Source organism: Chiloscyllium plagiosum, unplaced genomic scaffold (assembly GCF_037043375.1).
Source record: "Chiloscyllium plagiosum isolate Xiang-an unplaced genomic scaffold, Cpla_swu_hap1 HiC_scaffold_5, whole genome shotgun sequence".
NCBI classification, from domain to species: Eukaryota; Metazoa; Chordata; class Chondrichthyes; order Orectolobiformes; family Hemiscylliidae; genus Chiloscyllium; species Chiloscyllium plagiosum.
Window position 1 is genome coordinate 6,278,370 of NW_028270143.1, and position 15,239 is coordinate 6,293,608.

The 15,239-nt window shown below is 39.9% G+C and overlaps 1 protein-coding gene across 1 annotated transcript in view; it reads right to left on the bottom strand.

The window, feature by feature from the left end:
* chn2 (chimerin 2) overlaps positions 1 to 15,239 on the bottom strand; it is a 363,855-nt gene that overhangs the window by 92,000 nt on the left and 256,616 nt on the right. The window contains exon 6 of the mRNA XM_043689521.2: positions 10,236 to 10,521. Coding sequence (XP_043545456.1) covers positions 10,236 to 10,521 — 286 coding nt within the window. The remainder of the gene's footprint in view (positions 1 to 10,235; positions 10,522 to 15,239) is intronic.

The following is a 15,239-nucleotide window of genomic DNA, read 5'->3' on the forward strand; positions in this document are numbered from 1 at the left end:
AATATAATTTACATTCAGCTCACTTTACTGACCAAAAAAAAATCATAATTAGTGATGTTTGAAAGGCATTTTCAAACGCAGAGAGGATTTCGATTTTACCTCGCGTATCAGAGGAGTTAGCTATTAATGAATTGGCTATGTAGAACACAAGTACCTTTAATGAGCTTAACTGAATAAAGTGACTCAGTCAGTTGCTGGTTGAGTCATGATTTATAATATGAAAACCACGAAGGTTATAATCCACTCCCAAATTGACTGAGAAATATGGTTTTACAAAAGTTACTAATTAAACAACATTAACTCACTTTTATAGCTAAACATTGTGCAACATCTGATAACTGTTATTTTTACATAATTCTGTTTCTTCTTAGAACACATGCCATGATTAATTTCTTTATAACTAGCCTTTCCTTGCTCTTTCAATGGAACGCCAAAAACATCAAGTAAGAATAAAAATTATTCAACCTTCAGAAAATCCGGATGGGAATTTTAAACTGAGGTTCTTATATTCAATTCAGATGCTTCAGATTAGTCAGTTGCAATTGTTAGATCTGCTTTATATACAAGTTGGCAGCAGATCACATCCAGATACTAAAGCAAAAACACCACAGAGTGATGCAGCATGGTACCATGGCTTTAATTACTCACACAATAAGTTCCCAAACACCTCTGATGTGCAAAGAAATGGAGAGAAGAATGGAAGGGCAATGTGATGGAAGATTCAATTGTTAGGGAAACATCTAGATGTTCCTGTGAATGTAGATATGACTGCAGGATGGTATGTCACCTCCATAGCGTTAAGGTCGAGGATAGCACAAAGCGGCTGCAGAACATTTATTTTGGAGTGGGGGCAGCAGTGAGCGTACATAGGTTGAGGTTTACAATGGTGTGGCAATAACATGAGTAGGAAGGCCACTATAGATCCTGAATGCAGAGTGCAGGCAGTTAAGAAAGAAATAGAAAAGCAGAACCTCTCAGACCTTAAGCTCAGCATTAATCCCAGTACAAGAATTAGAGTGGTGCTGGAAAAGCACAGCAGGTCAGGCAGCATCCGAGGTGCAGGAAAATCGATGTTTCGGGCAGGAACCCTTCATCAGGAATCATTAATCGCAGTACTACACGCCAGTGAGCATAGAAATAAGATGAATGAGCGAATGAACATGCAGCTGGTTAAGGAGAAAGTGATTTACATTTCCAGATCAATGGAACTGATTCTGGGACAGGTGGGAGCTGAACAAGGACAGGTGACCAGGATTAATACCATTGCAGACAGATTTAGTGGTGCTACTGGGAAGATTTTAAATTAGGTTTTCATCCTCCTGACAAGCTGAGAGGGAATTCAGAATAGAGGAAAATGAATCTGGTGTTCTGCTGAAGAGTCACTTAATGTTAATTCTGCTATCTCCCCGCAGATGGGTGGCACAGTGGCTCAGTGGTTAGCACTGCTGCCTCACAGCACCAGGATCCCAGGTTCGATTCCAGCCTTAGGCGACTGCTGTGTGGAGTTTGCACATTCTCCCCGTGTCTGTGTGGGTTTCCTCCGGGTGCTCCGGTTTCCTCCCACAGTCCAAAGATGTGCAGGTCAGGTGAATTGGCCATGCTAAATTACCCATAGTGTTAGGTGCATTAGTCAGAGGGAAATGGGTCTGGGTGGGTTACTCTTCAGAGGGTCGGTGTGGACTGGTTGGGCCAAAGGGCAAGTTTCCACACTGTAGGGAATCTAATTTAATAAAGATGCTGCTAGACCTGTTGAGCTTTGCCAGCAATTTCCGTTTTCTTTCCAGATCTACAGTACAAGGAGTTGTTTGGCTTATTAAAGCAAACTTGACAATGGGAAGTAGAAATGAACAAAAGTGGAAGGCAGCAAAACAAATGCAAACATCAGATCGGCTAAAAAACAGAATAATGCTAAAACGGTAGCATAAAAGTTTAATATTACAGTATAAAATGCATGCAGTGTACAGATAGAGAGGTGAAATAACAGCAAAACCGGAAATAAATGGAGAGGATCTAGTTGCTATTGTGGAGGCATGACTGAAGGGTGATCATGACTGAGGTCTAAATATTCAAGGATACTCATTATTTAGGAAGAAGATGAGGTAGTGATTTTAATAAAGGATGGAATCGGTGCATTAGTAAGACATGAATGTCAAAAAAAATGTAGCATCTAATTGGATGGAGTAAAGACAGAGAATGGACAGCAAACAGTATGGAGTTGTTTGTATGGCAAGCAGAAAGGTAACGTAGGGCATGGTATGAATTAGAGTTGCCTGTAACAAGGAAAAGACAGTAATTGTGGATGACTTTGGGAAAATCTAATGAACGCCAATGCTGAGGAAGACCAATTTCAGGTGAGTGTGTGAGATGGTTTTCCAGAGCAGTGTGTTGAGGAACCAACTAGGGAATAGGTTAGTTTAGATCTAGTATTATGCAAGGAGAAGAGGCTACTTAATAAAATAATATTTAAAGAAGAGCGACAATAAAATGAAAAAAAAACATGACATTTGAAAATGATATTGTTTCAACCAAAGCCTGTGTCTTTAATATAAACAATGGAACCTATGAAGAATAACTTGGTTGTGGTGGATTGGGAAAATACATTCAAACATTTGATGGCAGACAGACAGTGGCTAGCACATGGAAATAATAGATGGTTTACAATAAATAATTGTGATATAATATAAAAGGCTGAAAAACACAACAAGGAAAGTAAGTCATTCACTGATATCAAAGGAAATTAAGGACGGTATTGAATCAAATGAGGAGGTTCATAAAATTGCCAAGAAATGTTAAAAGCATGAGGACTTTAGAATTCAGTAAAGGAGGATGAAGCAGCTAACAAAGAGAGAGAGAATAGGATATAAATGAACTTGAGTATTGTTGAAATAGGATACATTTTATTGAAACTTTTCATCCTGTGCCCATCATAATATTTCACAAGAATAATGATACAAAGGAAAACTAATATTTACACTGCATGGGAGTAGGGTGCTGGTAGATTAGCAAGTTGATATTGGTAGGGATGTTGCCAAGAAGAATACACTCATTAATGCTGATTAACAGTTAACTGCCAGAGACAACTCAAGATGATGCTCTGCCTGTGCCACTGGACTAGTTAACCAGAGATTGAAACTTTATTGCTGGAACAGCACAGCAGGTCAGGCAGCATCCAGGGAACAGGAGATTCGACGTTTCGGGCACAGGCCCTTCTTCAGGGCCTGTGCCCGAAACGTCGAATCTCCTGTTCCCTGGATGCTGCCTGACCTGCTGTGCTGTTCCAGCAATAAAGTTTCAACTTTGATCTCCAGCATCTGCAGACCTCACTTTCTCCTAGTTAACCAGAGAGAAAGGCTGATACTCAGCGGACATGGGTTTGCAATCCATCATGGCAGACGATGAAATCTGAATCAATGAAAATCTGGAATTAAAAGCTAGTTTAATGGTAACCACTGTCGATTGTCGTAAAAACATATTTTGTTCATTAATTACCTTTAGGGAAAGAATACTGTCATCATTACCTGGTCTGATCTACGTCTGATTCCAGACCCACAAAAACATGGCTGACGGTTAACTGCCCTCTGAAATGGCAGTGGCAAACCAGTGACAATTAAGGATGGGCAATAAATGTTGGTCCAGCCAGTGACGCCCATATCCCATGAATGAATTAAAAAAGAACACAAATGAGATAATGAGGTATACAAAATGCAGCGGCAATCTGATGTCAGGAAGAAACAGCTGTACAAGTCAAAGACTAGCAGATTGTATCAAACATTGTATTCCTCTACTGTTTGCAATAAGCAAGCTTAAAAGATGCTATAACGCAATATCCAATATTTGTCAAAATTCTGCAACTGGACAACATTTGCTTGATAATCCTGAGTGTGTAAAGATTTCACTGACAACTAATTTAGGATTATCAGTTGGGCTTGTATTAATGGTGCACTGGCAGCTACATCTATCAATACAAAGGGCCCTTTGCAGGCAGGAAAAACATGTATGTGGGTTGTGCCTGTTTCAAATTCAACAAAATAGGTGACAGCCACTCTTTGGTTCAATTCTCAAGGCAACGTCCTAATGGATACATTCTCCATGCCATCACTGTGGCCAACTAGAGTCCACTAACCAACCAATCAGCAGTCTCCTCTAATGTAGTACAAATGTGGGTTTCCCCTTTGAATTGGTATCCTGGCATAATAACCAAATGAGTGCAAGATGAAAACCTTCAACAAAGTGTGCCTTTTTTTAAGCAACATTGAAATTAGTTTCAGTTGGAGTCACACAGAATGGAAACAGACTCTTTGGTCCAATTGATCCATGCTGACCAGGTCACCTAAACTGAACAGGTCCCATTTGCCTATCTTTCGCAGATATCCTCTCAACCTTTCCTACTCATGTACCCATCCAAATGCCTTTTAAATGTTGTAACTGTACCCACCTCTACCATTTGCTCTCGCAATTCATTCCATACATGCACTACCCTCTGTGTGAAAATAATTCATCTTTTCCCCCTCACCTTAAGTTGAAAACAGTATTGCAGCAATGAATGGGAATAAAAGTTCACAAATCTTCAAGACTCAATGATCAACATCTCAGTGTTCAAACAAGAAGCTATAACGATAGTGGCTACATTGGTGACCCCCCCCATCCTTAAAAATTCTAGAGATTCTGGAATGGTACTTACAGATTGGAAGGTTGAAAATGTAACCCTGCTTCTTAAGAAAGCAGGGAGGGAGAATGAGAGGAACCACAGGCCTTTGAGCATGACATGAGTGATAGGGATAATAGGAGAATCTATTTTAAAGGATGCGATAACTGAACATTTGATCGGACTGAGCAGAGTGAATATCAATTTATGAAGGGAAAATCATGAATGACAAACTTGTCAGTGTTTTTTCAATTTGTTACGAGCAGAGTTAGTAAGGGGAAGCAGTGGAGGGATGTACTTGGACTTGCAAAAGGCTTTTGGTAAGGTCCCATACAGAAAGTTAGAAGGTAATATACTGACATAGACTGAGGAATACTAAATGGAAAGTATCACAGAAATGTTATGGCGCAGAATGAGGCGACTTGGCCCATTTTGCCCGTATTAGCTCTCTAAATGAGCCTTTTCCCCATACCATTTCAAACCCTTTTCGAAGCCTCAGTTGACTTACCTCTACCATATTTCCAGGCAGTCCTTTCCAGACCCAAACCATGGTGTTCTGTGAAGAATGTTTTTTCCCCACACATCAGATTTGCAAATCACTAAGGTTTCTTCCAAATCTCCTTTTCAATCCTTTCATGAGCAGGGTCAGTTACTTCCTACCTACTATATTAAAACCCCACATGATTTTGAAAACTTCTATCAGATGTCTTACCCATCTGTGCTCCAAAGGGAATTGCCCCAACCTCTCCAATCTATCCTCATAATTGAAGCTTTTCAACCCTGGAAGCATTCTTGTACATCACTTTGCACTCTCTCCAATGCATTTATGCACTTCTTATAAATATAGTGCCCAAAACTGTAGACAATACTTCAGCTGAGGTCTAACAAGTGTATCACACAGTACATGGAAGTTATGCTGAACTCTGTGCTCCCAGTAGTAAAGTGCAGGATACAGTATGCTTCATTAACTGTTATCCACACACTCATTCTGCCACTTTGAACACTCTATGCAGATATAGACTCAGATGTCAACACTCCACTGTTCTCTTTAGAATTCTATCCCTCATTTTATAACCCCTTCTATGCTGTTCCTACCAAAATACATCACCACACACTTCTTATGCACTGAATTTCATTTGTTACTTCTCCATCCCCCAACCAACTTATCTACAGCTTTCAAAATTCTACAGTTTCCTCAGTTTATGTAGATTGGAAGTTTTGTATCATTGACAAATTCTGAAATTGTCTCCTGCACACCAAGATCTGGAATACTAATGTACACATCAACAAGGGCCCCAACATCAACCCCTGGGGAACCTCTCCACAAACCTTCCTCCAACATGAAAAATATCCATTGACCACGACTGCTTCCTATAACTCAGCCAAATGTTTGTTCACTTTGCAACTGTACCTTTTTCACACAAATCTATTATGTGGCATTGTGTCAAACACTGGATGTACAACCCATTAAACATATTGCTCTCATTGACTTTGTTTCCTCTTCAGAAATCTCCCCCAAGTTAAATCTAATTTCCCCTTTAGATACTCATACTTATTCTGTTAAATCAACCCACGCTCTTCCAATCTAACTACAGATTCTATGTTAAATAACTGTTTCTGGAAGCTTCCCATCACTGAAGTTAATTGATCTGATCGGTCTGTAATTGCTGGCTTATTCTACAACCATTTTTAAACAAGACCATGATGTTTGCAATCCTCCAGTCTCCTCAACTCCAGGGAAAATTGAAAAATTATGGCCTGTGCCCCTGTAATTTCCACTCACGATTCCTTTGGATGCATCTTATCTGGTCCCAGTGCCATGTCAACTTTAAGAACCAATACTCAACCCAATACTTCTTTCTGATCAATTTTAAACCGCTGTAATGACAGAGTATTTTCAACTTTCACCATGGCCTGGGGAACATCAACCACTTTGGTTCCTTTACTGCTCTATGCTTCCATGTTCCCTTTTTCGTTCCAAATTAGCCTTACTCCTCCATTTAGCAATAAAAGAGAAAACAGACAGTATGAATAAACAGGTCATTCTTAGGTTGGCAGGCTGTAATTAATGGGGTACCATAAAGATAATTACTTCCATTCGAGCTATTTGCAACATACATCAATGGTTTGGATATGGGTACCATTTTTCCAAGTTTGTAGATGATCAAAAACTAGGTATGAATTGTTATGAGGATGAAACGAAGAAGCAAGAATATGTAAGATACAATGTAATGTAGATGTGTGTAGTTATTCACTTTAATGGGAGGAATGGGGGTGGAGCTGCTGAGTATTTCTTAAACAGTGAGAAATTGCAAAGTGTTGCTCTTCAAAAGGACCTAACTGGATTTATTCCTGGATGAAAGTGAGGACTGCAGATGCTGGAGATTAGAGTTGGAGAGTGTGGTGCTGGAAAAACACAGCCGGTCAGGCAGCATCTAAGAAGCAGAAGAATCGACGTTTCAAGCATACTCCTAGTTTATTCCTAGTCATTTAAACCTAAGCCCTTCATTGTAAGAGGATTTAGTTTTAGGAGTAAAGATGTCTTGCTTCAATTATGTGTAATGGTATTCAAACTGAACCAGGAGTAATGTGTGCAGTTTTGGGCCACTTTCATAGGAGGAAATTATTTGCCATAGAAGAAGTACAGTGAACTAATTGCTAGGATAGCAGGATTGTCCTATGAAGAGAGATTGAGGAGACAGGGTGGTATTCTCTAGACTTTTGAAGACTAAAGGTAATTAATTGAAACTTGGAAATGCTTAAAGCATTAGACATTGTAGATGCAGAAAGAATGTTTCCCATGGCTGGGGAGGGGATGGTCTGCAACCAAAGCCTCACAACAAGGGGCAAGTCACTTAGGACTAGAATAAGAAGGTATTTGGTCACTCAGAGGTTGGGGATCTTTGGAATGACTATCACAGAGAGATGTGGTAAATCATTCAAGGTAGAGATCAATAGAATTCTATACATTAATGACATTGAGGGTTACGGGGATAGCATTGGAAAATGGCATTGAGGTAAATGAACAACCATCATCATGAATGGTGAAACTGGCCTGCAGGATCATACTGACCATGGACAGCGGTTCCTGCCAAAATACAGAGTAACATCATCCATATCCAGAATAAGTGCCTTTATATTTGGATTGGTGCTCTGAATACAACGTTGTTTGCAGATAGTCTTGGTCAGAAGGCTGACGTCATGTGCATTAAAGGAGTATAGTACAAATTTGCCTTAAGGATTAATTTACAAGGATGATTACATAAATTTGATTCTCATTCCCTTGACTTTGAGCAGTTCAGATGCAATCTAATTGAATTAATTAAAATAATAGTGATTTAATGCGTTGAATCAAGTTAATTCCTTTGATGAGTAAACTCAGAGCAAGGAGCACAGTTTTAAAGTTAGAAATGGCCCATTTATATTGAAAAAGCATGATTTCAAACAAAGGCTGTGGGAAATCTGGAACTCTCCCTGAATTTTCAATATTGCAATTGATTAACTGTAGCAAAGGCAAGTAAATCTAGTTCAGCTATTGGTCTATTGAATAGTTTGATTTGCTGAATAACTATTCTAGGAAAGCAGTATTCAAAATCAGCAAAGTTTTGGATCCAGCAGGAATAGGTGAAGTATGAAATTAATACTTCACATGTATCTTTACCAAGGGAAGTGGTGCTTCCCAGGTCATAGTGGAAGACAGGGTTATGTAGTACTGACTTAGAGTCATAGAGATGTACAGCATGGAAACAGACCCTTTGGTCCAACCCATCCATGCCGAACCAGAGGACACAGCTTAAAAATACGAGGTAGACCATTTAGGACAGAGATGAGGAGAAACTTCTTCACCCAGAGAGTGGTGGCTGTGTGGAATGCTCTGCCCCAGAGGGCAGTGGAGGCCCAGTCTCTGGATTCATTTAAGAAAGAGTTGGATAGAGCTCTCAAGGATAATGGAATCAAGGGTTATGGAGATAAGGCAGGAACAGGATACTGATTAAGGATGATCAGCCATGATCATGTTGAATGGTGGTGCAGGCTCGAAGGGCAGAATGGCCTACTCCTGCACCTATTGTCTATTGACCAGATATCCCAACCCAATCTAGTCCCACCTGCCAGCACCCAAAATTGCTAAGGAGGTGCTATTGGACATGCTGACTATTTAAAGTTTATAAGACACCAGGACCATGTGAAATGGATTCAAGGATAGTGAAGAAATTGAAGGGAGAAACTCAGGAGGCTCTGATCAGAATTTTCTGACCCTCCTTTGATGCAAGGGTAGTACCAGAGTACATGAGAATGATAATGTTAAAGCTTTGTTAAAAAAAAAAGGATGTAAAGATAAGTCCAACATCTACAGTTCAGTCAACCTTGGTAGTGGGGAAGCTTTTAGAGCAATGCTTTAATACAAAATCAGTAGTTACTGAGGCAAATGAAGGTTAATTAAGCACTGATTTGTTAATGGCAATTCATGTTTCACTAAATTGTTCAAATTATTTTTTTGATGAGATAAGAGAGAAGATTGATTAGGGTAATTTACGTGGCGTATATAGACTTCCAATTGCATTATTCTTCAGTTAATGGTTACAAATTTGACTTTCTTTCATGCAAGCAAATTTCTGATGATTGGTACTTGGACTTGCTATAGAACTCTTATTTTGCATACAGTTATACAGTAATGAAAATATTTTCTTTTACTAAAATGTGTGAAGCAGATGAAACAATTCAGTGCTGTATTTTCCCAACATATCAAATACCATCTATTATAACTGGAAGGTAAGTGAAAATAATGACATACAGTGAGATTCCATAATATTCATACTCTATGCATCTTGGATGTAACACAACAAAGATTCACTAGATTGGTTCCTGGGCTGAGAAGCTGAGTAAAGTGGGTCTGTTCTTCTCTGGAGTCTAGCGAATTAGATGACCTACATGAAACATACAAACTCCTGAAAGGGCTTGACAGAATTGACAGAGAAACTGTTTCTCTTGGCGAAGGAACCGACTCAGGGCAGTGATTCAGGAGAGGATGCTCATTATTTAAGACTGTGATAGAGTGAAATTTCTTCACTCAGTGGATCATAAAGCTTTGAAATTAATTTCAGCAGACGTGTTACATTACCATGATTGATCAAGAAATTATCTAGGTATCTGGCATCTCCATGATAGAGTTTGCATTTGTTAGTTGGATTATGTGATCTTCTGTCTCACTGTCAACCACATATATATCAGTGTCAGACAACTACAAGCATTTTTTGTACATGATTTATCCACTATAAGCAAATGTTTAATGTAACCCTTAAATTGGCATTTCCAAAAAATACAATGAAGATTGAGCAGTACGACGCAGGTAACACAAAAACCTAATTGGTATAGTGTTGCAAATATATCATTTTTGTACCACAGATCGAGTACTTGGAAAGCAGAGTATTATCCCATGAAATTCAAAATGCATGACATTAATGACATCAGGCAGGACATAAGTAACCATGTAGACCTGTAAAAAAAATGCTGTGTTAAAAGAAGTTGCAAATAAAAATAAAGCCATGAAATAACCATTTCCATGGCAACAAAAACAAATGGAAATTCTTACCTTTTCAACAGAACTGTTCTCATCGTTCACCAAGGACACCTTCCTACTGTCATGCTTTGCTTTAATCAGTCTTTTTGAAGTTTGTTCTCTCAACAGTGTGGCATATCCTATGTGCTCATAGATGGGATTCGTTGTCATCTTTGAAATATACTCAGATGCTTTAGTTTCTATGTACAGTGTTATCAAACCATCAGTCACTAAATCATGAATCGACTCAAAACGCTTCTCACCAACAAAATGCTTTCCATCATAGAACAACCTGTAGTTTAAGGTCTGATATCCAAACCTACAAAGAAAACACCAAAAAGATAATAGTTATAAGCAGTGTCCTCAGCATCTAAATCAAATAAATCACAGGATAATTCAAGTAAAATATAGCTACAAATGAAAAATTGGGTGAACATGATACAAGAAATATGATCAGGAAACACAACACAATGAGTTTATTAAAAAACTCAAATGTTTTATTGAGAAAATTGGGGCGGGGGTGTTAAGTGGAAAGTGTTTTACCTTGCAAAAACATATTTTAATAAACTGAAGTATAAAATCAAAATTAGATCAATGGGGAAATACAAACCAAAGTTATCTACACTCGTTAATTACCCATGACATGTATAAGTGTGTGTATAAATGGAGTCAACCCTCCTGGTTTAAATTTAAACAAAGTTTAGCAGTTAATGATCAATCACCAGAAAACTGGCAGGTCTACCTGGGCCACATCTCTACCAATCAGAGTCTACTTGAAAACCAGTCAACATGCCCTTCTCATACAGAATAATTTTTAAAATGTTGATGCCCATTATGTTGGTATTCTTGTGAATATACTGATGAGAACTTTACCAAAATGTGCCTTTTTGATGCAATCTTAAATTTTCTTCCCAGTAAAAAAAAGTGAGTCTCACTAAAACCACAGCAACGAATCCAATCGGGCTTCTTGTCACAAGCAGGATTCAGATTCACATAGCTCCCTTCATTACTAAATTTTACCTTAAGAGTGCCCACAAACCTAAATTAAAAATTTCTTATTTGTAAAACAAGGTTCCAGTTTCTGGTCACATTCCACAAGTACCAAGGCTGATACTCCAATGACATACTGAGTGATTACTACACTGGTGGAGATGCTCTTTCAAATTAGATGTTAACATGAGGCCTGCTTGGGTAGATGTAAAAGACTGCGTGGCAGCATTTAAAAAAGAAAAGGACCAGGAGATTTGTCCCCAATTTCTTGACCTAAACTGATCCCTCAACATCACAAAACCAAACTATTTAGTTATAATCATGTTGCTGTTGCAGTTTGGTGCATGCAAAATTGACTATTGAATTTTCTACATTGCAACAGTGACTACATTTAAGAAGTAATTTGTTGGCTGTGAAAACCTTTGAGATGTTCTGTGCCCATTAAAATTACAAAAGAAAGGAAATCTTCTGTTTTTGTTCTGAAATGTGGGGGATTCAGCTGGAGTAATGATATTGCATGTCAGCAGATGGATATTAGGACTTTTGTTGGAGATGGTCATTGCCTGTATTTAAGTGGCACTAACGTTCTCACCACATAAGTACACACAACAGATTACTTCATCACCTGAGAAATAATGAGCGCAGTGGAATAAACACTGGCTTGATTTATTATTGTCATAGGTACGGAGATATTGTGAAAAGTATCTTATTGCGTGCTGACCAGGCAAATCATACCTCACCAGGCAAATCATTCCTGAAGAAGGGCTTATGCCTGAAACGTCGATTCTCCTGTTCCCTGGATGCTGCCTGACCTGCTGCGCTTTTCCAGCAACACATTTCCAGCTCTGATCTCCAGCATTTGCAGACCTCACTTTCTCCTCCTGACATAAGTACCACCTGATGAAGGAGCAGCACTCTGAAAGCTAGTGCTTCCAAATAAACCTGTTCAAATATAGCCCGATGTTGCATGATTTTTAACTATGTCCACCCCAGTCCAACACTCCAAGTCATGGTTATGTAAGTACATCAGAGTAATAGAGCAGAACGCAGAATACAGTATTACAGCCATAGAGAAGATTCAAAGAAACATCAACTCTAATATATGAGGGGTCTGTTCATAATTTTGATAATAGCAGGGAAGTTGTTGTTCTTGAATCTGTTGGAACATGCATTCAAACTTTCATGACTCCTGTCTGTTGAAAGAGGATAGAAAAGAGGATAACCAGGGTGGTAGGGGTCTTTGATTATGTTGGCTGCTTTCCCAAGGCAATGAAAAGAGTAGACAGAGTAAATAGAAGGAAGGCTAGTTTTTGTGATGGACTGGGATGCATTCACAATTCTCTGTAATTTCTTGTGGTCTTGGGCAGAGCAGTCACCATCCCAAACTGTAATGCATCTGAGTAGGATGCTTTCTATGGTGCATCTATAAAAAGTGTTAAGAGTCATTGTGGGCATGCCCAACTTCCTTTGCCCTCTGAGGAAATAAAGGCATTGATGTGCTTTCTTGACGGGAGCACCAATGTGGATGGACCAGGATAGATTGTGGTGATATTTACTCCTAGGAATTTGAAGCCATTGACCACTTCCACCTCAGCACCATTGATATAGACAGGAGCATGTCCTCCACTTGACTTCCTGAAGTCCTTCATTTTGCTGACATTGAGGGAGAGACTTTGTCTTTACACCATGCCACTAAGGTCTCTATCGCTTTCCTGTAGTGTTTTGTCAATTTTTTGAGATCTAACCTGCTATGGTGGAGTCATTTGAAAATTTGTAAATGAAGTTAGAGCTGAATTTGGCCACACAGTTGAGAGTGCATAAGGAGTATAGTAAGGGGCTGAGTACACAGCGTTTCAGGCCACCGGTGTTGAGGATTATGGTGGAGGTGGTGTTGTTGCCTGTCCTTATTTATTGCAGTCTGTGGGTCAGGAAGTCGAGGATCCAGTTGCAGGGGCGGGAGGAGCAGAGTCCTAGGTCTTGGAGTTTGGAGATGTGTTTGGTTGGAATTATGGTGCTGGAGTCAATAAATAAGAGTCCTATATAGATGTCGTTGTTATCCAGGTGATCCAAGAATGAGCGTAGGTCAAGGAGATGGTATCTGCCGTGGACCTATTGCAATAGTAGGTGAATTGTGGTGGATCAAGACAATCTGGGAGAATGGAGTTGATGCGTGTCATCTCAAAGCACTTCATAATAATGGATGTCTGAGTCACTAGGTGATAGTTTTTAAGGCACATTGCCTGACAGTTTTATTTGGCACCAGGATGATAGCGTCTTGTTGAAGCAAATGGAAACCTTACATCATAGCAAGGAGAGGTTAAAGATGTTTGCAAAAATTCCCACCAGATGGTTCATGCAGGATCTGAGCGCATGGCTGGGGACTCCATCCATGCCCGTCGCTTTCAGTGGATTCACTCTCAAGAAGACTGGTCTGACATCTGCACTGTCACTGTGGAGACAGGTACACCCAAGGCTGCTGGGATAGGTGACATCATTTCATTGACCTTCTGTTCAAATCTAGCAGAGAATGTATTGAACTCACTGGGGAGAGATGCATTGTCGGCAGCAATTCCACTCAACATTGCTTTGTAGCCCATTATATCATATAAGCCTTACCACTGTCAACGTGTGTTCATATGATGAGCCTGGGACTAGTTCAATCTGATGTTGTCCCATGGTGTCACTGATGGCTGTGTGAAGATCGTATCTAGATTTCCTGCAGAGGTCAGGGTCACCAGACTTAAATACCTCTGACCTGGACTTTAGTAGGGACTGGGTATTCTAGTCCATCCATGGTTCCATTTGGGGAATACTGGGATTTACTTCTTTGGCACATAATCCTCTACACACTTTCTGATGAAATCTGTGACAGTACTGGCATGGTCATTTGATTGGCACTGAGTCCTGAATACGGACCAGTCCACTGACTGGTTTCACAAACAATGATTTCATAAACCATTGTGAGGAAGCCCTACAGTGATGCACTGCAGTTTAACTGATTGGCCTCAAAAAACAGCAGCAAACTTCCTTGTAACAAGTATGCTTCCACCCAGTGGTGAGTTTCCTTCGCTTCCCACTGTCCTGAGTATTACCAGAATTCCTTGGCACTATGTCCAATGAGGTACTGCTATAATATCAAGAACAGTCTTTCTAGCTTCACCACGAGAATTCAGGTCATGCAACATATAGACCAAGATTCTAATGATTTTGCTAGAGCCCAAAACAAGCATAAGGTAGCTGAGAAGCAGGAAAATAGCACATCTTGGCAACTTCCTCGAACATTTTCTGATATTTACAGGCTTCGGAATAATGGAATAGACAATAGACATTAGGTGCAGGAGTAGGCCATTCTGCCCTTCGAGCCAGCACCACCATTCAATATGATCATGGCTGATCATCCTTAATCAGTATCCTGTTCCTGCCTTATTTCCATAACCCTTGATTCCACTATCCTTGAGAGCTCTATCCAACTCTTTCTTAAATGAATCCGGAGACTGGGCCTCCACTGCCCTCTGGGGCAGAGCATTCCACACAGCCACCACTCTCTGGGTGAAGAAGTTTCTCCTCATCTCTGTCCCAAATGGTCTACCTCGTATTTTTAAGCTGTGTCCTCTGGTTCAGGACTCACCCATCAGCGGAAACATGTTTCCTGCCTCCAGAGTGTCCAATCCTTTAATAATCTTATATGTCTCAATCAGATCCCCTCTCAGTCTTCTAAACTCAAGGGTATACAAGCCCAGTCGCTCCAATCTTTCAACATAAGATAGTCCCGCCATTCCAGGAATTGACCTCGTGAACCTACGCTGAACTCCCTCAATAGCCAGAATGTCTTTCCTCAAATTTGGAGACCAGAACTGCACACAATACTCCAGGTCTGGTCTCACCAGGGCCCTGTACAGCTGCAGAAGAACCTCTTTGCTTCTATACTCAATCCTTCTTGTTATGAAGGCCAGCATGCTCTTAGCCTTCTTCACTACCTGCTGTACCTGCATGCTTACCTTCACTGACTGGTGTACAAGAACACCCAGATCTCTTTGTACTGTCCCT